Source organism: Salmo trutta, chromosome 7, assembly GCF_901001165.1.
Source record: "Salmo trutta chromosome 7, fSalTru1.1, whole genome shotgun sequence".
NCBI lineage: Eukaryota > Metazoa > Chordata > Actinopteri > Salmoniformes > Salmonidae > Salmo > Salmo trutta.
Genome location: NC_042963.1, coordinates 54,259,199 through 54,286,048, shown reverse-complemented (window position 1 = coordinate 54,286,048; position 26,850 = coordinate 54,259,199). Strand labels below are relative to the sequence as shown.

The 26,850-nt window shown below is 45.3% G+C and overlaps 1 protein-coding gene across 1 annotated transcript; it reads left to right on the top strand.

Annotated features, from left to right (window-relative positions):
- The first annotated feature begins 181 nt into the window (after nucleotides 1-181).
- LOC115197692 (pyruvate kinase PKM) lies at nucleotides 182-21,186 on the top strand. The gene is made up of 11 exons (XM_029759455.1): nucleotides 182-461; nucleotides 2,500-2,674; nucleotides 3,091-3,182; nucleotides 11,400-11,531; nucleotides 12,121-12,307; nucleotides 12,481-12,751; nucleotides 12,985-13,135; nucleotides 13,516-13,668; nucleotides 15,108-15,274; nucleotides 20,036-20,217; nucleotides 20,448-21,186. The coding sequence occupies exons 2-11, from the start codon at nucleotides 2,524-2,526 to the stop codon at nucleotides 20,552-20,554; spliced, it is 1,593 nt and encodes a 530-aa protein (XP_029615315.1). The 5' UTR covers nucleotides 182-461; nucleotides 2,500-2,523; the 3' UTR covers nucleotides 20,555-21,186.
- The last annotated feature ends 5,664 nt before the right edge of the window (nucleotides 21,187-26,850 follow it).

The window sequence follows — 26,850 nt, the reverse complement described above, 5'->3', positions numbered from 1 at the left end:
ACTGCTCTAGTCTCGACAACATGAACTTCAACCTACAGTTGAACTCTCTATCCATGGTGTCGTTTGCAAACATACCTCCGGTTCATATTTTAAGCAGCGCAGGGGAGCTTTCTGATTTGTCAACGAGAAGGCCCTAGAACGCTTGTATTTTATTTATGTAACATTCCTCTCTGCTATTGAAAATGATGTCTATAATTCCCCCAAAATACTCGTAGACTTTAACATTTATCATACTAAATACATATATATATTTTTTTGAATCAATACTTAAACATTTGGTGTACAATTAACGGATTATAAATAAAAAATCGTCATTAACGTTCCGCTCTATAGTCACCCCATGTGACATCGGAGGGATACCCAATGTTCGGCTGGGGAAGTAGTCCCGGTCAGTTGGGGGGCTATCTTCCGCCAGCGCTCAGCTGCTGGGCGCATTGGTCCCTGCAACGTTCAACCAGTAGGTGAGTCACTGGGTCCTCACCTGGAAATGGGCAACTTTACGTTTAGCATTAGATGGACAGTTCTTACTAAATAATATTGACATAGCTGTCTTGAGTTAATTACATTGTTCTATCAGTTTTGGTTATAGAAAGGTTGTAATAGACTTAACTATTGAATGTTACTTTACTTCCATAACGTTATGAATCAAATTGTTATGATTTGATATGGGGTATTTATATTTATATTTCAGTCTGAATAGGCTATTTGTGCACAATTAAAAGTAATGACAACTACTTATACCTGTAATCCACATTTTTTACAGTAAAATAATTGGGTTTGTTTCATGCAAATGCATGTTCTCCATTGATGAAGTATAATTTAAATTGTGGGATACCAACATGACTGAAACGGAACAATATTAAGCAAAACAATTTGGTTATTAACATAATATAATTGTAAGTTGCTCTGGGTAAGAGTGTCTGCTAAATGACTCAAATGAAATACTAGATATCTATTTAATATGCACCGACACATCCTGTCATCCTCAATGTTCCTCCTCTACTATAGCAACAACAAAATAAAATCTTCATCTATACTTACTGTAAGTCAAAGAGCCTGGAACAATTAGCTTTCTTCTATTTTAATGACATTGTATTCCAGAAGCTTATCTTTTGATACGGTGTGTTAATAAACCACTGTACTGTTCGGTTTCAGTAGAGCTGTAGGTGACATAGCCCTACCACTCGGTGTGCATTACTAAACCACTATTAAGCTCCTGGAATCATAGCTCTATAATTCAATATCCCCATAGAGTTAAAAATAAAATCCTATTGAATGGAACCCACTTGGATGTCGTTTTAAAAAAATAAAAAAAAGATCTCCAAACTTGTGAATAAATCGATGTCTCACTGAAAGTCTGCTCACGCCAGTGACTGTGTCACCCAGATAATGTAGCTCTTCTTATAGACAACAGTCTGCTAAGGTTTTATCTGCGAGGAAAGGGAGTAGGACTTTAGCAGCTGATAGCTGGACTGCTGTCACGGTACATGTCAGGTTCTCTATGATATTAATGCCAACAATGTGTATAATGTTGCTCTGACTAGTTAATTCATCATTTTGAGGTTGAAAAGAATGTCCCCCAACGTTAAATGAATATGTGATATTTGCAACAAAAAAAAAACATTTTTGACTACTCAAGTTTCCCACCAACTGTGAGAACCACCTCCTACAAAAAAAGTGGTCACTGGCCAGTTCCTCTTCAAGAGCCTATTCCCAGTTCCTCTTCAAGAGCCTATTCCCAGTTCCTCTTCAAGAGCCTATTCCCCTGGTCATTATGGGTGACTGGAATGTGGGGGCGTTATCTGGGTGTGCCTGTCCGCGTGTGTGTGTGCAGTCACGCAGTCACACATGCTCTCATTGTTGCGGTCCTAGTTTGGTGGTGCTGCTACAGTGTGTGTGTGTGGCCAGCTGGCCAGCTGAGTCCCTATCCCCTTCACACTGTCAGGCTGAACTTCCAGAACCACTGTCAGGCTGAACTTCCAGAACCACTGTCAGGCTGAACTTCCAGAACCACTGTCAGGCTGAACTTCCAGAACCACTGTCAGTTGAATTGGTGGACCTCTAACGTTCTACTAAAAACCTCTATTACAATATTCACAATCAATATATCGGGTGAAGCGGAGTTGAGGTAAATTTATGATAATTTAGAACCGAGAACTTCAGCTAGTGCATTTTCCATTGCTACAGTATGTCTCTAGCATTAATATGCAATGTCTGTTGGTAGGTAGCATGCTAGTGCAAAGATCTAGTATCAAAGCCTGATTCAGTGGGATAGACTCAGAGCAGCTGTGTAAGCCAAGTGACACACACACACACACACACACACAGACAGAGTATAAATAGACTTGGCATGAAAAATGATATCAAGACCTCTCCAACCTCCAACTTTCATGAGAACCTAGAGAGGCTTGGTTCAATATGTCAGAGGTGGTTGTAGAACATTAACCCAGTGTCAAAAGATCTCCTCAACACCTCGATTCTCTCCCTCTCCCTTTCCAGGATTTCTCAGACACCGATCCAATCATGTCTAAAGGAAAGGATATGGGCTCTGCCTTCATTCAGACGCAGCAGCTACACGCTGCTATGGCCGACACCTTCCTGGAGCACATGTGTCTTCTGGACATCGACTCCGAGCCAGCTGTGGCTCGCAACACCGGAATCATCTGCACCATCGGTACAGCTCAACAACACCCCTCCTCATTAGTCAACACCCCCCCTCCTCATTAGTCAACAACGCCCCTACTCATTAGTCAACAACGCCCCTCCTCATTAGTCAACAACGCCCCTCCTCATTAGTCAACAACACCCCTCACTCCCTTCACTAGTCACTACTCCCCCCCCTCACCTCACCTCACTGCCCAACCCTACCTCACCCCTCATGGCCTCTCACTCCCTCACCACTGAACACCCTCACTACACTACTCAACATCCTATACACATGTATTTTGTGTGAGGTGTGTCTACAGAAGGCCACAGAACCTTCACAGTAGGGGTATATCCCTCCAAAAACCTTCACAGTAGGGGTATATCCCTCCAAAACCTTCACAATATCCCTCTATAAGCTTTGCTTGTCATCTTGTCCACATGCAGGACCCGCCTCCCGATCAGTGAACATGGCCAAGGAGATGATCAAATCTGGGATGAACATTGCAAGAATGAACTTCTCTCACGGAACTCATGAGGTCAGTAGTAGGACTACACCAGTACTGAAGGCAAAGGACACTAGTACTGAAGCCAAGGGAAAGGACACTAGTACTGAAGGCACCACAGCTGTTCTAGGATTTAGACTAGTGCTGAGTTCCAAACGGACCCCTAGCCTTTACTCCCTGGCAACTCATGTTTGTCTGAAAGGATAGGTGAAAGCAATATGGTGACATCCCTTTAGTGAGTCTGCAGTACCAGGCCATCCTCATACTATAACCTTTAGTGAGTCTGCAGTACCAGGCCATCCTCATATTATAACCTTTAGTGAGTCTGCAGTACCAGGCCATCCTCATACTATAACCTTTAGTGAGTCTGCAGTACCAGGCCATCCTCATACTATAACCTTTAGTGAGTCTGCAGCACCAGCCATCCTCATACTATAACCTTTAGTGAGTCTGCAGTACCAGGCCATCCTCATACTATAACCTTTAGTGAGTCTGCAGCACCAGCCATCCTCATACTATAACCTTTAGTGAGTCTGCAGTACCAGGCCATCCTCATACTATAACCTTTAGTGAGTCTGCAGTACCAGGCCATCCTCATACTATAACCTTTAGTGAGTCTGCAGCACCAGCCATCCTCATACTATAACCTTTAGTGAGTCTGCAGCACCAGGCCATCCTCATACTATAACCTTTAGTGAGTCTGCAGTACCAGGCCATCCTCATACTATAACCTTTAGTGAGTCTGCAGCACCAGGCCATCCTCATACTATAACCTTTAGTGAGTCTGCACTACCAGGCCATCCTCATACTATAACCTTTAGTGAGTCTGCACTACCAGGCCATCCTCATACTATAACCTTTGGTGAGTCTGCAGCACCAGGCCATCCTCATACTATAACCTTTAGTGAGTCTGCAGCACCAGCCATCCTCATACTATAACCTTTAGTGAGTCTGCAGCACCAGCCATCCTCATACTATAACCTTTGGTGAGTCTGCAATACCAGGCCATCCTCATACTATAACCTTTAGTGAGTCTGCAGTACCAGGCCATCCTCATACTATAACCTTTGGTGAGTCTGCAGTACCAGGCCATCCTCATACTATAACCTTTAGTGAGTCTGCAGTACCAGGCCATCCTCATACTATAACCTTTAGTGAGTCTGCAGCACCAGCCATCCTCATACTATAACTTTTAGTGAGTCTGCAGTACCAGGCCATCCTCATACTATAACCTTTAGTGAGTCTGCAGTACCAGCCATCCTCATACTATAACCTTTAGTGAGTCTGCAGTACCAGGCCATCCTCATACTATAACCTTTAGTGAGTCTGCAGTACCAGGCCATCCTCATACTATAACCTTTGGTGAGTCTGCAGCACCAGGCCATCCTCATACTATAACCTTTAGTGAGTCTGCAGTACCAGGCCATCCTCATACTATAACCTTTAGTGAGTCTGCAGTACCAGCCATCCTCATACTATAACCTTTAGTGAGTCTGCAGTACCAGGCCATCCTCATACTATAACCTTTAGTGAGTCTGCAGTACCAGGCCATCCTCATACTATAACCTTTAGTGAGTCTGCACTACCAGGCCATCCTCATACTATAACCTTTAGTGAGTCTGCAGTACCAGGCCATCCTCATACTATAACCTTTGGTGAGTCTGCAGTACCAGGCCATCCTCATTGTGACATTATCACTGTACCATTTAAATGTCAGTCTGTAAGCTGATCTGAATGCTCTTACGTGCACTTTAGTGGCTCCTCTTCCTCCTCCTCCTCCTCCTCCAGTCAGCCTGTCTGTCTTCTAGTGCCGCCAGATGGTAGCCAGTGTTCTGGGGTTCACACTACTGACCTCTCCCCTTTAAAAGTCATGGCTTTTTGACCTGTATTCACCCTGGCTGGGTCAGAGTGCACCCCCAAATCATACAGCAGTATTAGATATCGAAGCGATACGTTTGATATTTGAATTCATTGCCCTTCAAAGGTCAATAGTATTGTTAATTGCTTGTCAGAAGAGGACGTTCTACTCTGAAGTTCAGTACTGTATCTATGTATCGGCACTAGATGACGTTACATGTACATGTGTTTCAAAGTTATAATTAGGTCAGGATCTCCCAGTCCATTCCGCGATTACTTCCATGACTGGACATTTTGCCTCGGGCCAGAACTAGTGCACGCAATTCCATCGAACAAGTACTCAGCCTGCTTGATGATTAGTTGACTCGTTGAATCAGGTGAGCTAGTTCTAGGGCTAGAGATAAAACGTGAAGGAAGGTATGTCAAGGGCTAGCATCTTTACGCCGTAGGAGCCTACAGCCATGTCACAGGAAAAGTGTGGTGGCACCATTTTAGTGTCTGTTTGGGAATGCTATTGGTGCATGAAAACAAGATAGACAGAGCACCTCCAATGGCAGGAACTTCTGACAGACGTCTTCGGACATCTGAACTTATGTTTGTTTACGTGGCATCTGTCATGTGTTGAGGTCAGACATTGTCAGAAGGGCAAAGGAAACTGGACCTCTGCCTCTGGACAGGTGGTCGGGACAGATGTAAATAGCCACGTCTCTTAGTCTCAGGTTCTCGCAGAACGTGTTTAGAGGGACCCGGAGCTAACGCTAAGCTACTTGGCTATGCTAAAATAGCTAAGACTTTGCTATTCTAAAATACCCCCAAAGATAAAACATTTAAAAAATCAATACATTTCAACCTGGCTAATTGTCCTATGTCTGTCTACTATAGAGCACTGTTAAGTGAGTGTCATTGAGTCTCTGAGTCTGCCTCCTTCCTATAGGCAGAAACTGTTTAGGGACCAGGAACTAGCTAACACTACTTAGTTATGCTACTTGGCTAACACTACTTGGTTCTATGCTACATGTTTATATTCTACATGGCTAATCTACTTGGCTAACACTAATTAGTTATCCTTCTTGGCTAATCTACATGGTTATAAGCTATGTAGCTATGATACTTGGTTAAATTCTACATGATTATTCTACTTGGATATTCTACATTGTTATAATCTACGTGGCTATCCTACTTGGCTATACTACTTTGTTTAATCTACTTGGCAATGCTACATGGTTATATTCTACGTTGCTATGCTATGTGGCTATGCTTAAACCATAACATAACAAATTTCACTTTGCCAGCTTCTACTTAGTACTGTTGAGTGAATGTCATTGGGCTTTCAACACCGATATACCAGGAGGCAGTGAGCATTTAATGGATGTGTAGTGCATTCGGAAAGTATTCAGACCCCTTGACTTGTCCGCATTTTGTTACGTTACAGCCTTATTCTAAAATGGAATATATAAAAATATATATCTTCATCAATCTACACACAATACCCCATAATTTACAAAGTAAAACGAGGTTTTTAGACCTTTTTGCCAAAAATAAACTATACCTTATTTACATAAGTATTCAGACCGTTTGCTATGAGACTCGAAATTGAGTTTACATTGATCATCCTTGAGATGTTTCTACAACTTGATTGGAGTCCACCTGTGGTAAATTCAACTGATTGGACATGATTTGGAAAGGCACACACCTGTCTATATCAGGTCTCACAGTTGACAGTGCATGTCAGAGCAAAAACCAAGCCATGAGGTCGAAGGAATTGTCCATAGAGCTCCCGAGACAGGATTGTGTTGTGGCTCAGATCTGGGGAAGGGAATCAAAAATGTCTGCAGCATTGAAGGTCCCAAAGAACACAGTGGCCTCCATCGTTCTTAAATGGAAGAAGTTTGGAACCACCAAGACCCTTCCTGGAGCTGGCTGCCTGGACAAACTGAGCAATCGGGGGAGAAGGGTCTTGGTCAGGGAGGTGACCAAGAACCCGATGGTCACTCTGACAATCAAATGCTGACTGCATTATCTACCAAGAGAATTCTCTTTGATTATAGTCACAGCCGTGTATATTCCCCCCAAGCAGATACCTCGACGGCCCTGAAAGAACTTCATTGGACTCTATGTAAACTGGAAATCATATATCCTGAGGCTGCATTTATTGTAGCTGGGAATTTTAACAAAGCTAATCTGAGAACAAGACTTCCTAAATTCTATCAGCATATCGACTGCGCGACACGAGCTGGTATCATTCTGGACCATTGCTACTCTAACTTCCACGATGCATACGAAGCCCTCCCCAACTTCCCTTCAGCAAATCTGACTGTGACTCCATTTTGTTGCTTCCAGCCTATAGACAGAAACTACAACAGGAAACACCCGTGCTCAGGTCTATCCAACGCTGTTCTGACCAATCGGATTCCACACTTTAAGATTGATTTGATCATGTGGACTGGGATATGTTGCGGGTAGCCTCAGACAACAACATTGACGTATACGCAGACTCGGTGAGCGAGTTTATTAGCAAGTGCATCAGTGATGTTGTACCCACTGTGACTATTAAAACCTTCCCTAACCATAAACCGTGGATTGATGACAACATTCGTATCAAACTGAAAGCGCAAACCACTGCTTTTAATCATGGCAAGGCGACTGGAAACATGACCGAATACAAACAGTGCAGCTATTCCCTCCACAAGGCAATCAAACAAGCAAAGCATCAGTATAGAGACAAAGTAGAGTTGCAATTCAACGGCTCAAACACGAGACGTATGTGGCAGGGTCTACAGTCAATCACGGATTACAAAAAGAAAACCAGCCCTGTCGCGGACATCGACGTCTTGCTCCCAGACAAATTAAACAACTTCTTTGCTCGTTTTGAGGACAATACAGTGCCACTGACATGGCCCGCTACCAAAACCTGCGGGCTCTCCTTCACTGTGGCCAACGTGAGTAAAACATTTAAACGTGTTAACCCTCGCAAGGCTGCCGGCCCAGACAGCATCCCTAGCCGCGTCCTCAGAGCATGCGCAGACCAGCTGGCTGGTGTGTTTAGACATATTCAATCAATCCCTATCCCAGTCTGCTGTGCCCACATGCTTCAAGAATGCCACCATTGTTCCTGTTCCCAAGAAAGCAAAGGTAACTGAACTAAATGACTATCGCCCCGTAGCACTTCTGTCATCATGAAATGGTTTGAGAGACTAGTCAAGGATCATATCAGCTCCACCCTACCTCATACCCTAGACCCACTTCAATTTGCGTACCACCCCAATAGGTCCACAGACAACGCAATCGCCTGCACACTGCCCTATCCCATCTGGACAAAAGGAATACCAATGTAAGAATGCTGTTCATTGACTACAGCTCAGCATTTAACACCATAGTACCCTCCAAACTCGTCATTAAGCTCGAGACCCTGGGTCTCGACCCCACCTTGTGTAACTGGGTCCTGGACTTTCCGACGGGACGCCCCCAGGTGGTGAGGGTAGGAAACAACATCTCCACCCCGCTGATCCTCAACACTTGGGCCCCACAAGGGTGCGTTCTCAGCTCTCTCCTGTACTTCCTGTTCACACATGACTGCGTGGCAATGCACGCCTCCAACTCAATCATCAAGTTTGCAGACGACACTACAGTGGTAGGCTTGATTACCAACAACAACGATACAGCCTACAGGGAGGAGGTGAGGGCCCATGGAGTGTGGTGTCAGGAAAATAACCTCTCACTCAACGTCAACAAAACAAAGGATATGCTCGTGGACTTCAGGAAACAGCAAAGCGAACATCCACATCGACGGGACAGTAGTGGAGAAGGTGGAAAGTTAAGTTCCTCGGCGTACACATCATGGACAAACTGAAATGGTCACCCACAGACAGCGTGGTGAAGAAGGCGCAACAGCGCCTCTTCAACCTCAGCAGGCTGAACAAATTTGGCGTGTCACCTAAAACACTCGCAAACTTTTAAAGATGCACAATTGAGAGCATCCTGTCGGGCTGTATCACCACCTGGTATGGCAACTGCTGGGAGCCTACAAACCAGCTGAGGCCTCCCAGATAGCTCCTGCTCCAACACCCAGACCCGACATCACCCCCAACACAAAAATACACTCCCTGATGTCTCCCTTTGGTTGAGTATTCATTCTGTAACCATGTACGGTGAGAGTCGGGAAGCAAGTTCAGGGAGTGAATACATTTAATAAATAAATGAAACAAACACGTAACACAAACAGCGCACCGACATGGAACAGGAACAATGACGACTGGGGAAGAAACCAAAGGGGAGTGACATATAAAGGGCAGGTAATCAAGGAGGTGATGGAGTCCAGGTGAGTGTCATTATGCGCCTAACGCTGGTGACAGGTGTGCGCCCTAACGAGCAGCCTGGTGACCTAGAGGCCGGAGAGGGCGCACACGTGACAGTGACCAATCAAATTTGATTTGACAGAGCGCCAGAGTTCCTCTGTGGAGATGGGGGAACCTTCCAGAAGGACAACCATCTCTGCAGCACTCCACCAATCAGGCCTTTATGGTAGAGTGGCCAGAGGGAAGCCACTCCTCAGTGAAAGGCACATGCCAGCCCGCTTGGAGTTTGCCAAAAGGCACCTAAAGACTCTCAGACCATGAGAAACAAGATTCTCTGGTCTGATTGATTGGTTGATTGATGTAACCAAGATTGAACTCTTTGGCCTGAATGCCAAGCGTCACGTCTGAAGGAAACCTGGCACCATCCCTACGGTGAAGCATGGTGGTGGCAGCATCATGCTGTGGGGATGTTTTTCAGCGGCAGGGACGGGGAGACTAGTCTGGATTGAGGGAAAGATGAACGGAGCAAAATACAGAGATCCTTGATGAAAACCTGCTCCAGAGCGCTCAGGAGCTCAGAATTAGGTGAAGGTTCATCTTCCAACAGGACAACGACCCTAAGCACACAGCCGAGACAGCGCAGGAGTGGCTTCGGGACAAGTCTCTGAATGTCCTTGAGTGACCCAGCCAGGGCCCGGACTTAAACCCGATCGAATATCTCTGGAGAGACCTGAAAATAGCTGTGCAGCGATGCTCCCCATCCAACCTGACAGAGCTTTAGTGGATCTGCAGAGAAGAATGGGAGAAACTCACAAATGAAAAGTGTGCCAAGCTTGTAGCGTCATACCCAAGAAGACTCGAGGCTACAATCACTGCCAAAGGTGCTTCAACAAAGTACTGAGTTAAGAGTCTGAATGCTTGTGTAAATGTGATTAAAAAAATGGGGTATGGTCTGTAGATTGTATTTTTTCCCTCATCAATGTAATCAATTTTAGAACAAGGCTGTAACGTAACAAAATGTAGAAAAAGTCAAGAAGTCTGAATACTTTCTGAATGCACTGAATATCCTATTCATAGCTAATTTAGTACTGGATACTAGTGCAATGGATGGATGTTTGCCTTGTTGCTTATGCAGTTCATATATACATTATATATCCCATACATTTAACACCTCCAATGGCTTTCTGCTGGAACCAACCATGTGTTGCATGCGCCAAGGTCCTCAACGTTTTATTACATTTGGTTACGTCACTAGGATAGCCTTAACTATATGTGTACAGAGCTGACCAAGGTGATAGCCTTATCTATATGTGTACGGTTACCATGTGATGTTACATTCTCCTGGGTGTGATCAAGCCTATCACCTTGGTCAGCTCTGTCCTTAATATAGACATAACACTTTGACATAGTTGCTACTCAACCTTAATCTAATTATCTCCAATAATAATAATAATATCCACTGTACTGAGTAATAAAAAAAAAATATATATATATATATATATATATATATATATATATATATATATAGTTTCATTTACCAGTTGCCACTAGCAGTGAATTGACAGCCTGAGAATTGTCACGTCTCTGAATGATTTGACTTCCCCTACAGTAAATCAAATCAAACCAAACTCAATTTAAAGTGTATCTAAAATCTTAACACACTATCTATCTGAGCGCTATGATTGGTCCAGCTAGTTGGCAAATCATCTGAAAGTTACAAAGCTACATTTGGTGTTCCTCAAGTCTCTACGCTCAGACCCATAGAATTTGTTTTCCATAGTATACGCAGCGTCATGGCATGCTAAAACCTCTGTCTCTAAGTGATACTATCCAGGTTGTATCACATCCAGCCGTGATTGGTAGTCTCATAGGGCGTTGTCTGGGTTTGGCCAGGGGTAGGCCGTCATTGTAAATAAGAATTTGTTCTTAACTGACTTGCCAAGTTAAATAAAGGTTAAATAATAAATAAAATACAAATGACACCCCTTTCCAGACTCATCGGTGTGGTGTTCAGGGGGGTGGGAATTAAAAAAACAGACTGCAAAAAAGATACATTTCTGTTTCGATGGAGAAAAAAAATACCTTCTCTTCCATTCAGTACCATGCTGAGACCATCAAGAATGTCCGTGAAGCCACCGAGAGCTTCGGACCCGGCACCATCGAGTACAGACCAGTGGCCATCGCTCTGGACACCAAGGGACCCGAAATCAGGACTGGACTCATCAAGGGCGTGAGTAGTCATTTACCATGAAGTACTGTAAATCTTTATGAAAAGTCCAACTTCAGTTCAAGTGCATCATCACAATACACTTTATAGACAAATTAAAACCGAGACAAGCAGGTACATTTCTTGACTGTTGTACCATATGACCTACTCACTATCATGTAGGCCCACCTTTATGATATCATAAAGCTGATATACATCAAGTACTGTAAAACACTACTGGCATCAGAATGTATGTATTGATCATGAGCCCTGTCCTTCCCCATAGACATATACAGTACATAATACTATAATCCCTGTCCTTCTCTGTAGACATGTACAGTACATAATACTATAGTCCCTGTCCTTCTCCGTAGACATATACAGTACATAATACTATAATCCCTGTCCTTCTCCGTAGACATATACAGTACATAATAATATAGTCCCTGTCCTTCTCCGTAGACATATACAGTACATAATACTATAATCCCTGTCCTTCTCCGTAGACATATACAGTACATAATACTATAATCCCTGTCCTTCTCCATAGACATATACAGTACATAATGCTATAGTAATAGTTGTGTAATCCTATGATTCTTCCCCTGTACAGAGTGGCGAAGCTGAGGTTGAGCTGAAGAAGGGAGCTCACATCAAGCTGACCCTGGACGACAAGTACAAGGACAACTGTGACGAGAAGCACCTGTGGCTGGACTACAAGAACATCACCAAGATCCTGAAGGTCGGAGGTCACGTCTACATCGACGACGGCCTCATGTCCCTGAAGGTCAAGGAAGTCGGTGAGTATACTGTAGCGACAGAATAGTACTCTCACAACCTGGAAAGTTACAGGAAGTAGCTACACACTTAACCAAAGTAAAGTGTGTTTCCTTCTACTTTGCCTGTTGAAACGTTTTACTGTACTGTTGTCCCCGGCTGTTGCATTGTGATTGACACACGTTATTGTCCCCAGGCGCCGACTTCCTGGACTGTGAGATTGAAAATGGTGGTACTCTGGGCTCTAAGAAGGGTGTAAACCTGCCCGGCGCTGCTGTGGACCTGCCCGCTGTCTCTGAGAAGGACATCCAGGATCTGCAGTTCGGTGTGGAACAGGGAGTGGACATGGTCTTCGCCTCCTTCATCCGTAAAGCAGCTGATGTACACGCCGTCAGGAAGGTGCTGGGAGAGAAGGGCAAAAACATCAAGATCATATCCAAACTGGAGAACCACGAGGGCGTCCGCAGGTGGGTGTGTGAGCGTGTGTGGGAGATGCAGAGAGAGCGATTGAGAGAGGCCTCTGCTGACTACACGATAGCATTGTAGTGGCTATTTAGTACATTTTCAGTACTTTCAAAAGTAAGAAATCTCCACTTGAAGGATCCTACTGTGTTGAGCATCAGTTTAGTCGCTTGGGAAATATAGATACCCAATACTGGATAATATTGACTTGTATAACTATCTGTCTGTCTATGTGTAGATTCGACGAGATCCTGGAGGCTAGCGATGGCATCATGGTTGCCCGCGGCGACCTGGGTATTGAGATCCCCACAGAGAAGGTGTTCATCGCCCAGAAGATGATGACCGGACGCTGCAACAGGATTGGCAAGCCCATCACCTGCGCCACACAGGTCCGACACGTTGCCCGCAGACTAGACCCCCTTATACATGACTACTAGACCCCCTTATACATGACTACTAGACCCCCTTATACATGACTACTAGACCCCCTTATACATGCTTCATTTCCATCCCTGTCTGCAAAGCACACCCCAAACAGGGTCTGATAACCTGTTAAGAGTCACTGAGTTCAATGGCAGATAATACCAGGGTTCCTAGTCCTAGGAGTATTTGAGGTTTAAGAGGAGCCCTCAAGCCTTTGACGAAACCTTAGAGGAAAGGGCAGAGATGTATGCCTAATAGTCCACTGTCTATAAATGCATCGATGTAAATAATCTTTCCTGTCGTTGATTGGTGCCTAATGATCTCTCCTCTCTCCTGATTGGTCCAGATGCTGGAGAGCATGATCAAGAAGCCCCGCCCTACTCGTGCTGAGGGTTCCGATGTCGCCAACGCCGTTCTGGATGGTAACGACTGCATCATGCTGAGTGGTGAGACCGCCAAGGGAGACTACCCACTTGAGGCTGTCCGCACACAGCACAAGGTGAGAGACTGAGAGCAGAGCGGCCCCCTATAGGTCTTGCCTTGGCTCCTCGCAACACAAGCACAGCATCCACAATGTTTCCTGTAGCAGTTCCTAGAGTCACTGATTCAAAGTTCATGAGTGGTCAATGTGACCAGGTTTTCATGCAAATATTACTAAAATCTGCATTAAAAAAATATGCACGTTTTCCCACCAGAGAGATGTTTCCATCAAATTGACTTGTTGCAGATGTAAAGGCTGTGCTTGATGACGTAGTGCACATAACAACACATCATCCAGCTCATCACCGTGCACTTTCACCACCCTGTGAAGTTCAACATCATCTATTTAACCTGTAGCCCTAATAAACTGCTTTTCCGACAAGTCGTAATATATCAATATTTGTGCATAATTATTTTTACAGACACAAAAAAACACCTTGGCTAGCATATTTTGTTTTTTAGACATTTAGAAAGTTCACAAACAAAAAAAGTTCTGTTTCCATCAGGCTTGTCATGTATTTTACACATAGAAAGTGCGGCTGGAAACCTGGCTATAGACAGAATCGTCCCAGCAAACAGCAACACAGGGTCAACGTTGAGACAACGTTGTGGTGTTGGTTGTGTGTTTGCTGGGACGCCTCAGGGGAATTAACATAAAGTTGCTGTAATATAACTGTGTTTTTGGTTTGTGATCTATGTACTAACGGCTTCTACACACTCACCATGCTACTGGCTTTGTGTGTTCCTACTTCTCCTCCCATCCCTCTGTTCTCTCTCTCTCTCTCTCTCTCTCTCTCTCTCTCTCTCTCATCCCTCTGTTCTTTGTCACTGCATCTGTTTTCTGCTTCATGTTGCATTGGATGGGGTCGTTGGGGTCATCAGATTTCTCAATCAGCATGTGTCTGAGGATCAGCATCACAACACGTCAGGTATGCAGACCACAGTGATTCTATATTTACTAGTGGACTAGAGACTACCTCTCTTTTATGTTCCCCCCTTCAGAGAAACTAGTATGAATCTAGCTTTTAAATGTTGCTGTCTGAATCTGTATTACTGTTGCTGTCTGAATCTGTATTACTGTTGCTGTCTGAATCTGTATTACTGTTGCTGTCTGAATCTGTATTACTGTTGCTGTCTGAATCTGTATTACTGTTGCTGTCTGAATCTGTATTACTGTTGCTGTCTGAATCTGTATTACTGTTGCTGTCTGAATCTGTATTACTGTTGCTGTCTGAATCTTGAAGTTGTTCATTCTCAGGACTTTACATTAGTGGTGTACCAAACCAACTAGCTTAGGAAAAGGCAGAGGCACGAACAATGAATCATTCTGGTCTAAATCTGTACCGACCTTCATTGCATGCTTTCTATTCATTACTGTAGTTGAATGGCAGGAATCTGACACCTGTCTGTCTCTGTCTCTGTCTCTCTCTCTATTCCCCCCCCCCCCCCCCCCCCCAGATTGCTCGTGAGGCAGAGGCCGCCATGTACCACAGGCAGATGTTTGAGGAAATCCGTCGTACCTCCCACCTGACCCGTGACCCCACTGAGTCCGTTGCCATTGGCGCCGTCGAGGCTTCCTTCAAGTGCTGTGCCAGTGCCATCATCGTGCTCACCAAGACTGGCAGGTACGAACCAGAGAGTCACACAGCAAACCTCTGTACTTCTCAAACCTGCTTCTGATGGGAAGGACAGACATGTACATGACGTTATTGACACCTTCTCTAAGCCCAGTCAAATACCCTGTTCACACTACTGAGCTGAGCCGAGCTGAGCTGTGCTAGTCTGGTTACGCATTCACCACAGGTGCTGGAGATTTTAGTTGATTTAATCTGAGAACGCAGGTGAGGGAACATGTTCCTTTCTGTTCACAAGAACCACGAGCTACTGCAACACCGTCCTTAACCAGAACTTTCCCATCATGCCGCCCTCTCACCCCAGCCCTGTAGCAGAGACCCAGAACTCTCCCAGCCCTGTAGCAGAGACCCAGAACTCTCTCCCAGCCCTGTAGCAGAGACCCAGAACTCTCTCCCAGCCCTGTAGCAGAGACCCAGAACTCTCTCCCAGCCCTGTAGCAGAGACCCAGAACTCTCTCCCAGCCCTGTAGCAGAGACCCAGAACTCTCTCCCAGCCCTGTAGCAGAGACCCAGAACTCTCTCCCAGCCCTGTAGCAGAGACCCAGAACTCTCTCCCAGCCCTGTAGCAGAGACCCAGAACTCTCTCCCAGCCCTGTAGCAGAGACCCAGAACTCTCCCCCAGCCCTGTAGCAGAGACCCAGTCTGTGTAGTCCTTTGTGTCACTAAAACCCAATTCATAGATTCTAACCACCTTTAGCGCCTATCTATGAAGGCGTCTTCTCCCTGGGGGTGACTTTGGTTAAGAGCCCCTACTCTCGCTCTAAAAGTGAATACGCATCGCTTTGAAACATAAAGAACATATATTTCATATCAGCAAGAAAGCAATCCAGCGATCCAGACGGACGACAGATAATTAGCTTTCTAGCATGTTCCCGAAAACCCGTGTGTAACGGAAGAAGGTCGCCAGAAACGTGTTGTCACTGAAAAATACTGTCTGCAACTTATAAAGCCGGTTAAAACTGTGTACAGTAAGTGTATATTTAGCATTTGTTAAATTATTATTTTGATGTGATATGAAAGTAAAGGGATTTATCTTTCTAGAACAGTATTGCAATTGAGTATCGATTCACATTTAGGTGGAGTTTTTGGCTGCCAGAGCCAGTTTACCTCAGAAAATAGCATAAGGTCGCTGGACCTTAATGAGTAACGGTAGAACTAACAGTACATTCTCCTTAGGCTAGTGTGTCACCAGATTACTCCCATCCCTCCCTCTGACCTCAGCCCTATAGCAGAGACCCATGACTTGTTCCCAACCTTTACAGTCCTGAACCCTGACATTTAGGAAGTTAAATATAACTCTCCCCTCCTTCTCCTCTCCTCTCCTCTCCTGTCCCTCACTCCACTCCCTTTCCAACACTCCTCTCCCTCTCCCCTCCTACTCCACTCCTGTCCCTCACTCCTCTCCTCTCCTGTCCCTCACTCCTGTCCCTCACTCCACTCCTCTCCTCTCCTGTCCCTCACTCCACTCCCCTCCTGTCCCTCACTTCTCCTCTCCTGTCCCTCTCTCCACTCCTCTCCTCTCCTGTCCCTCACTCCTGTCCCTCACTCCACTCCCCTCCTCTCCTCTCCTGTCCCTCACTCCACTCCCCTCCTGTCCCTCACTTCTCCTCTCCTGTCCCTCACTCCACTCCCCTCCTGTCCCTCACTTCTCCTCTCCTGTCCCTCTCTCCTGTCCCTCACTCCTGTCCCTCACTCCACTCCTCTCCTCTCCTCTCCTGTCCCTCACTCCACTCCCCTCCTGTCCCTCACTTCTCCTCTCCTGTCCCTCACTCCACTCCCCTCCTGTCCCTCACTTCTCCTCTCCTGTCCCTCTCTCCACTCCTCTCCTCTCCTGTCCCTCACTCCTGTCCCTCACTCCACTCCTCTCCTCTCCCCTCCTGTCCCTCACTCCACTCCCCTCCTGTCCCTCACTTCTCCTCTCCTGTCCCTCACTTCTCCTCTCCTGTCCCTCACTTCTCCTCTCCTGTCCCTCACTCCACTCCCCTCCTGTCCCTCACTTCTCCTTTCCTGTCCCTCACTCCACTTCTCCTGTCCCTCACTCCACTTCTCCACTCCCCTCCTCTCCTGTCCCTCACTCTCCCCTCCTCTCCTGTCCCTCACTCCTCTCCACGACTCCTTTCCTACTCCATTCAAAGTTCAGAGTCACCCTGCGCCACTATACAGTATTGACCAGAGGAGGCTGGTGGTAGGATATATAGGAGGATGGGCTCATTGTAATGGCCGATGTGTGTTCCATTTATTCCATCCCAGCCATTACAATGAACCTGTCCTCCTATAGCTGTTCCCACCAGCCTCCTCTGGTATGGACACACTGTACAGTAGTCAGCTGTGTACTAAACATTTTTGATAGCAGTACTGTAGGTTGACAGTATTCTGTCTGGAGTTTGGATCTAGGATTGGTACAGTGTTACATTAGATATAGTATACTGTTCCATTAGATGTAGTATACTGTTCCATTAGATGTAGTATACTGTTCCATTAGATGTAGTATACTGTTCCATTAGATGTAGTATACTGTTCCATTAGATGTAGTATACTGTTCCATTAGATGTAGTATACTGTTCCATTAGATGTAGTATACTGTTCCATTAGATGTAGTATACTGTTCCATTAGATGTTCCATTAGATGTTCCATTAGATGTTCCATTAGATGTTCCATTAGATGTTCCATTAGATGTTACATTAGATGTTCCATTAGATGTTACATTAGATGTTACATTAGATGTAGTATACTGTTACATTAGATGTAGTATACTGTTACATTAGATGTAGTATACTGTTCCATTAGATGTAGTATACTGTTCCATTAGATGTTACATTAGATGTTACATTAGATGTTACATTAGATGTTACATTAGATGTTACATTAGATGTTACATTAGATGTTACATTAGATGTTACATTAGATGTTCCATTAGATGTAGTATACTGTTCCATTAGATGTAGTATACTGTTCCATTAGATGTAGTATACTGTTCCATTAGATGTAGTATACTGTTCCATTAGATGTAGTATACTGTTCCATTAGATGTAGTATACTGTTCCATTAGATGTAGTATACTGTTCCATTAGATGTAGTATACTGTTCCATTAGATGTTCCATTAGATGTTCCATTAGATGTTCCATTAGATGTTCCATTAGATGTTCCATTAGATGTTACATTAGATGTAGTATACTGTTACATTAGATGTAGTATACTGTTCCATTAGATGTTACATTAGATGTTACATTAGATGTTACATTAGATGTTACATTAGATGTTACATTAGATGTTACATTAGATGTTACATTAGATGTTACATTAGATGTTACATTAGATGTAGTATACTGTTCCATTAGATGTAGTATACTGTTCCATTAGATGTAGTATACTGTTCCATTAGATGTAGTATACTGTTCCATTAGATGTAGTATACTGTTCCATTAGATATAGTATACTGTTCCATTAGATATAGTATACTTGTTATAATGTACAGAGAGTCTTCCCCTTATAGAAGTATTCTAATGTGCTACATAATAATTACGGTTTTAAGTTTACCATGAAGCAGTTTCACATAGCAATATGTGTTTTCATTCCACACCCTAACCTGCTGTTCCTTCCTGTGTCTGGTTCCACACCCTAACCTGCTGTTCCTTCCTGTGTCTGGTTCCTGTGTTCCTTCCTGTGTCTGGTTCCACACCCTAACCTGCTGTTCCTTCCGGTGTCTGGTTCCACACCCTAACCTGCTGTTCCTTCCGGTGTCTGGTTCCACACCCTAACCTGCTGTTCCTTCCTGTGTCTGGTTCCACACCCTAACCTGCTGTTCCTTCCTGTGTCAGGTTCCACACCCTAACCTGCTGTTCCTTCCTGTGTCTGGTTCCTGTTCCTTCCTGTGTCTGGTTCCACACCCTAACCTGCAGTTCCTTCCTGTGTCTGGTTCCTGTTCCTTCCTGTGTCTGGTTCCACACCCTAACCTGCTGTTCCTTCCTGTGTCTGGTTCCACACCCTAACCTGCTGTTCCTTCCTGTGTCTGGTTCCACACCCTAACCTGCTGTTCCTTCCTGTGTCTGGTTCCTGTTCCTTCCTGTGTCTGGTTCCTGTTCCGTCCTGTGTCTGGTTCCACACCCTAACCTGGTGTTCCTTCCTGTGTCTGGTTCCACACCCTAACCTGGTGTTCCTTCCTGTGGCTGGTTCCACACCCTAACCTGGTGTTCCTTCCTGTGGCTGGTTCCACACCCTAACCTGGTGTTCCTTCCTGTGTCTGGTTCCACACCCTAACCTGCTGTTCCTTCCTGTCTGGTTCCACACCCTAACCTGCTGTTCCTTCCTGTGTCTGGTTCCACACCCTAACCTGGTGTTCCTTCCTGTGTCTGGTTCCACACCCTAACCTGCTGTTCCTTCCTGTGTCTGGTTCCACACCCTAACCTGGTGTTCCTTCCTGTGTCTGGTTCCACACCCTAACCTGGTGTTCCTTCCTGTGTCTGGTTCCACACCCTAACCTGGTGTTCCTTCCTGTGGCTGGTTCCACACCCTAACCTGGTGTTCCTTCCTGTGGCTGGTTCCACACCCTAACCTGGTGTTCCTTCCTGTGGCTGGTTCCACACCCTAACCTGCTGTTCCTTCCTGTCTGGTTCCACACCCTAACCTGCTGTTCCTTCCTGTGTCTGGTTCCACACCCTAACCTGCTGTTCCTTCCTGTGTCTGGTTCCTGTTCCTTCCTGTGTCTGGTTCCACACCCTAACCTGCTGTTCCTTCCTGTGTCTGGTTCTAGGTCCGCCCATCTGCTGTCCAGGTACAGGCCCCGTGCCCCCATCATCGCTGTGACCCGCTGTGGTCAGACCGCCCGTCAGGCCCATCTATACCGCGGTATCTACCCCGTGCTGTACACCAAGCCTGCCAACGATGTCTGGGCCGAGGATGTCGACCTCCGCGTCAACTTCGCCTTGGAGATGGGTGAGTAATGACGTCGCGTTAAATTCCAATGTTTAAGTAGTAATACTGAACTTTATTTGTAGAACACATTTCATACAGAAAGACCAAATTCAAGTATAAGATTTCTCTCTCTGTAACCGTATGATTATCAAATATCGCTGTATTTCTATGGTTGAAGAGATCTTTGTAGCGCTGGAGCCCCACCAAAGACCAGCCATTAACCCCCCCCCTGTCTCCCGTCTTCCCTCCAGGTAAACACCGTCACTTCTTCAAGTCTGGAGATGTCATCATTGTTGTGACCGGATGGCGTCCAGGCCCTGGTTACACCAACACCATGCGTGTTGTGCTTGTTCCTTGAACAAACTCCAAAGGACATTACTCCTTCCCCTTCACCCCTCTCCTGTTCCTATAACCCCCCCACCCCACCCACCACCAGAAGACATCTATTTGTCCTCTACGATTCTCTAGACTCCACCTGTAACCAAGACAACAAGGTAAAGAACGGAACAGCAACACCAGGCCACTTCTTCAAAGGACTTTTTGGGTGGTGCCATTCATACACAGACAGTCACTTAACAACACTTCTTAATTCCTATGTTATTATTATCACATAGGTGTTTCACCTACTATGTCCAAGTCATCCTTCAACAGGTTACACACCCTACTGAAAACACACACACCTGTCCTGACTGAGTTTTCACGGTGAACAATATCAAGTGTATTTTTTTTCTAGATGTACATTGTACTGTAGTCACACATCTGCATGTCAGAGCCACTTGTTGTTAGTTGCTTTGTGGTCCAGAACGTTGACGTGGATTATGACTATAACGAGGATCCTGCTCTCTGTGGGGTCTCCTCCTCACCTGGTAGACAGGTAACACTCCACTGACGTGTTAAAGGTAACGTCATGTTGTTGCTGAGGGCTATGGGGATCTGGGCATGACTGGGTTTCCATCCATCCATCCATCCATTAAAAAGATGAACACCTGATTCTCTCTGTTGTTGTTTCTCCCCCCACCCCTCTATTAAATATACTTTTGTTGACCTCAGATGTTGGTGTGGTGACTGTATGGTTCATTATAATAACATTTCTTATGTCGAAACCACGCAACATTTATCCTTTTTTGCAACACTAAAGATGGGCAATGAAAATGAATGATGCGAGTTATGAAGTAACTTTAGAACCCATTATCTGACGGTATTACGGTTATTTCAGCAGCTATGATATAATCTGAACGTAAGAGATGACATACACTTACTTAGTGTGTCTGAGCTTTCTCATTGGAAACATATCTGGGGTGCGTTCAGTTCCATTCAACGTTTGCTACATTTTGTGACGGTTTGTATTGAACAACACACGTTTCCCAGAAAACAAAAAGTTGAGAACAGGAGAAACGGGAAACACGCTGGTAAAACCTGACAAAAAAAAGACGAACTGGCAACAGACGAATAGAAAACGCAGGTATAAATACAACGGGGAAATGTGGAAGAATAGGAGACGCCTAGTGGAGGTTGGAGACAAGCCGCATGTCGTCCATACCTGGAGGTGGTCTTAAGAGGAGTGTACCGGACTCTCTTCCAGGTACGCTGACAGCTGGGCCGAGGGTATGCTGACTTCTTCCTCATGCTCAGGGAAGAGCGGAGGCTGGTAACCCAAGGAACACTCGAAGATTGAGAGACCAGTGGCCAAGCAGGAAAGGGTGTTGCGGGTGGCAGGGTAGCCTAGTGGTTAGAGCATTGGACTAGTAACCAAAAGGTTGCAAGTTTGAATCCCCGAGCTGACAAGGTACAAATCTGTCATTCTGCCCCTGAACAAGCCAGTTAATCCACTGTTCCTAGGCCGTCATTGTAAATAAGAATTTGTTCTTAACTGACTTGCCTAGTTAAATAAAGGTAAAATAAAAAAATACTCCACCTGTAACCAAGACAAGGTCAAAGGCGAACGGAACTAAACAGCAACAGCAGGCCACTTCTTTAAAGGACTTTTGGGTGGTGCCATTCATACACACAGTCACTTTCCAGGTGGTGGGGTTGGCAGAGATGAGGCAACGAAGAGTCGTCTCCAGCTCCTGATTGGCTAGCTCTGACTGGCCGTTAGATTGGGGCGGAAACCCGGAGGACAGGCTGGCCGATGACCCAATGAGGGTGCAGAACGCCTTCCAGAATCGGGATGAGAACTGGGCACCACGATCGGAGACCATGTCGACCGGAAGTCCATGGATCCGGGAAGACGTGCTGCACCACGGGCTGAGCCCTCTCCTTGGGTTGGGAAGGGGAATGAAATGGGAGGCTTTGGAAAACCTATCCACTACCATAAGGATGGAGGGAAACCAGTGACAAAGTCCAGGGATATATGGGACCAGGGGAGGTGAGAAGGCCTGCCCCAGCTTGCCGCGGAGTCTTATTCTGCGCACACACAGTGCAGGCGGCGATGAACGTGGAGACATCAGGAACCATGTCGGGCAACCAAAAACCGTTGTCAGAGGAAAGTCAGGGTCCGTCAGGAGCCGGAATGGCAGGTGAGGAATGAGCCCATTCCAGGACCAGGGACCGGGCAGATTCTGGGACAAACAACCGGTTAGCCGGGTCCGGCTGGGAACGCTGCGCCTTGCGGACCAGGCTCTCTATACCCCAGACGAGTGTAGCTGCCAGACAGGAAGTAAGGAGGATGGTCTCTGGATCAGACGGTGTAGCTGCAGAGCTATACAAGCGAGAGAGGCCATCAGGCTTCACATTATTGGACCAAGGGTGGTGGAAGATGGTACAATTAAAATGAGAAAATAACAAGAGCCTGCCTTGAGTTGAGGCGCTTGGTGGTGAGGAGATATTCCAGATTCTTACGGTCGGTCCACACTAAGAATGGATGTTCCCCCCCTTCTAGCCAGTGTCTCCAATCTTCCAGCCGCATCTTGAACCGCAAGAAGTTCCTGATTTCCCTCGTCGTAGTTCCTCTCAGCGGGATTAAGACAATGGGCAGGAAAGCGCAGGGATGCAGCTTTTAGTCCTGGGCAGAACGCTGGGACAGGACGGTCCCCACTCCAACGTCTGAGACGCCGATCTCCACCGCGAACTGATGGGACGGGTCCGGATGGATTCAGGTGGCGGCTGTAGTGAATCGGAAGCTTGAGATCTGAAAATGCAAGGTCAGCAGCTGGGGACCAGAACCTTGGGTGAGGTGAGTGCAGAGACGGGGGGAAACTAGGGTTCTGTAACCCCGGAGGAAGCGGCAATAGAAACGAGCAAATCCCAGGAAACGTTTAAGCTGCACTCTGGATGTGGGTTAGGGCCAATCCACCACCGTTCTCACCTCGTTAGGAGCCATCTGAATGTTCCCTGCAGCGATGACGTATCCCAGAAAATAGATAGTGGAGCGATGGAACTCACATTTCTCAGCTTTAACAAACACAAAAAGAACATGAATATATGGCATATAACTGCATGTACCCAACCACCGTGGCAAGTATACCAGGTAATTCAGCCATGTGTAGTCGTGGTCACGCCCTGGACCAGAACGAAGTCACGTGGTACAAAATGTAGCGCAAACATAAGTTAATATTCTACTCAATATTGCTTGAATAAATGTCAAATCTTTTACTTCCTGTCTTTCATATGCATTTACAACAATCTAACATCTTCCAGAGAAGTCTCACACCATCTAGTGGTTCTTTGTAAAAGCGCCAGAGCGGAGTTCAGACCTTCTAGTTGAAGCCATTTAGGTTATCCATCAAAGCCACAGAGAAAAATACCATTAGCAAGTGTGTATATTAGCGTGACACGGATACATGACCTTGATAATCATACGGTATGTACTAAACTGGTCTGACAGCTGCATTACAGGCACAGGATTAGAGGAAAAATGGTTCCAGTAATCAGACAATTACCAAAGCAATGGCATACACATCGTTGGACAGGTATGAATAACTACAGTATGAAATCAATACATTTTTCATTTTTTATTATACACAATCGCAGATCCCTTTTCTGTATATTAGATGACGGAAAGAATGTCCTGAAATAAAAAAACGAAAGAATATAATCCTGTCTCCATTTGACATGTCAACACTAGATGTCGCGGGGCAGTTAAAAACAGAATTATTATCCGGATTAAAGCTCTGGGACTTTTTCTAATGGAATTTCAACAGATGTTCAAATCTCACACCGTACCTACCCACTGCTCATATTCATACAGAGAATCACAACATCAAAGACAGATACTAGCACCGTACCTACCCACGGCTCATATTCATACAGAGAATCACAACATCAAAGACAGATACTAGCACCGTACCTACCCACGGCTCATATTCATACAGAGAATCACAACATCAAAGACAGATACTAGCACCGTACCTACCCACGGCTCATATTCATACAGAGAATCACAACATCAAAGACAGATACTAGCACCGTACCTACCCACGGCTCATATTCATACAGAGAATCACAACAAAGACAGATACTAGCACCGTACCTACCCACTGCTCATATTCATACAGAGAATCACAACATCAAAGAAAGATACTAGCACCGTACCTACCCACTGCTCATATTCATACAGAGAATCACAACATCAAAGACAGATACTAGTCGTTCACCAGAAATGTGATTTTATTATTGCATCCAATTCAACATTATTCCAAAAATATATATATCAATTTGTTTACCATTGGTCATCATGGAATCATACGGTACGGGGAAGTCAAAAGGATCAAAATGGAGAAAAAATAAAATACATATTTATGAAATAAAACACACAGTAACACATTAACGCCTCCATCTTAAAGGTACAATCTGGGATCAGGATGGAAATCATCTACATTTGAATATAATATAATGAATTCCAGATTGTAGCTTTACTAACTAGGCTTTGACCTGATCTGATATTCAATCCAAATCTACGCGGCGCCTCTGTTGTAGTGGAGAGGGGTAGGACGGGGGGAGTGGAGATAGGTAGGATAGAGGAGAGGAGTGGAAAGGGGTAGGACGAGGGAGAGGGGTAGGACGGAGGAAAGGACTGAAGAGGGGTAAGACGGAGGAAAGGAGAGGAGTGGAGAGGGGTAGAACGGAGGAGAGGAGTGGAGTGGAGAGGGGTAGAACGGAGGAGAGGAGTGGAGTGGAGAGGGGTAGAACGGAGGAGAGGAGTGGAGTGGAGAGGGGTAGGACGGAGGAAAGGAGAGGAGTGGAGACGGGTAGGACGGAGGAAAGGAGAGGAGTGGAGAGGGGTAGGATGGAGGAGAGGAGTGGAGAGGGGTAGGACGGAGGAGAGGAGTGGAGATGGGGTAAGATGGAGGAGAGGAGATGAGTGGAGAGGGGTAGGACGGAGGAGAGGAGATGAGTGGAGAGGGGTTAGGATGGAGGAGAGGAGATGAGTGGAGAGGGGTAGGACGGAGGAGAGGAGTGGAGAGGGGTAGGACGGAGGAGAGGAGAGGGGTAGGACGGAGTGGAGAGGGATAGTAATGGAAGGTTGACCCACCACCAGTATCAGGCCCAGTGACTGAGTAGTGACTGAGTAGTGACTGATGTTATTTATATCCCTGCCTATAGGGTCAGTCAGAGAGTCACTACAGGACTGTGTGTGTACACCTGCCCCCACCTGCCAGCTCAGGCTCCCAGGGACCCCCAGTAACCATGCAACTGAGGCGTTTGGATTGGATTCTCAAGGGCATGACCTTGTGATCTGTTTAATATTCGCCCAGGTCAGAGATCAGATAACAGGTCAGACAAACAGGTCAGAGGTCAGATAAATAAAATAGTCAAACATAAACATATGTAATTATATACACAAATAACAGGATGAATAGATATGGAGATACTGGGTGAAATCTAGAGGCCTGGGTTTGTTGACCTTTTCAGAATAAAAGTAACCTTTTCAAAATAAGAGTTAATCATTGATCATTCATGATCAATTCAACAGACGTCTCATTCCTATGTCTGTGGACAACATGATTTAGAGAACGTCGTCAAGAAGACCAGAACAATCATTTCTATAACTGGATAAGGGGATATTAAACCTTGTATGGAAATACATGACAATATGTGGCAGCAGTTTGTCAACAGGTGTTAAAATATAATATAATAATAATGACTAGATAATCTTAAATCATAAAACAACGAAAAACAAAAAGGAAAATATACAGAAAAATTACACCCAGGAGTTGATTATCTCTGTTTTCAAAGTAATAACTTCTGACCCTTTTGATTGGTGCAATAAAAACATAATCGTCAGGTCAAACTCAGTGCATCGTTGTCTCTCAGACATTTAACTGTCCGTTGGTGACACTATTCACAGACCTTGGGCTCTATTCAATTCCGTATCGCGGAAAATTCAGCGTTTACAGCTGCGATTGAATTTTAGAGGCCATGTTCCCGCGTTAGCTGAGACTGCATTCAAGGTAAACGCTGCATATATCGGCGCAATCGGAATTTAAAAATTACATTTCTATCAGCGATACAGACTGAATAGAGTCCCTTGTGTATCCAAACCTGAGTCTTTTTCATTAGGTCACACAATAGAACATTTTAAAAGCATTTTTGCAACAGAAAACAAAAATGTGCCTTTCTTATTGGACAAGTCCAGATAGTCCCTCCCTGTTTCAGTCTGTTCTTTTCTGTTTGGTGCCTAATGAACACACCTCTATCTCCTGTTTATCTTGT

What these genes read in the sequence shown, in the direction of transcription:
- LOC115197692 (XM_029759455.1), top strand. Translation starts at nt 2,524, where the DNA reads ATGTCTAAAGGAAAGGATATGGGCTCTGCCTTCATTCAGACGCAGCAG. An exon ending in CCTGAAGGTCAAGGAAGTCG is followed by an intron (nt 12,308 to 12,480) that starts GTGAGTATACTG and finishes TATTGTCCCCAG; the next exon opens with GCGCCGACTTCCTGGACTGT. An exon ending in CAACTTCGCCTTGGAGATGG is followed by an intron (nt 20,218 to 20,447) that starts GTGAGTAATGAC and finishes TCTTCCCTCCAG; the next exon opens with GTAAACACCGTCACTTCTTC.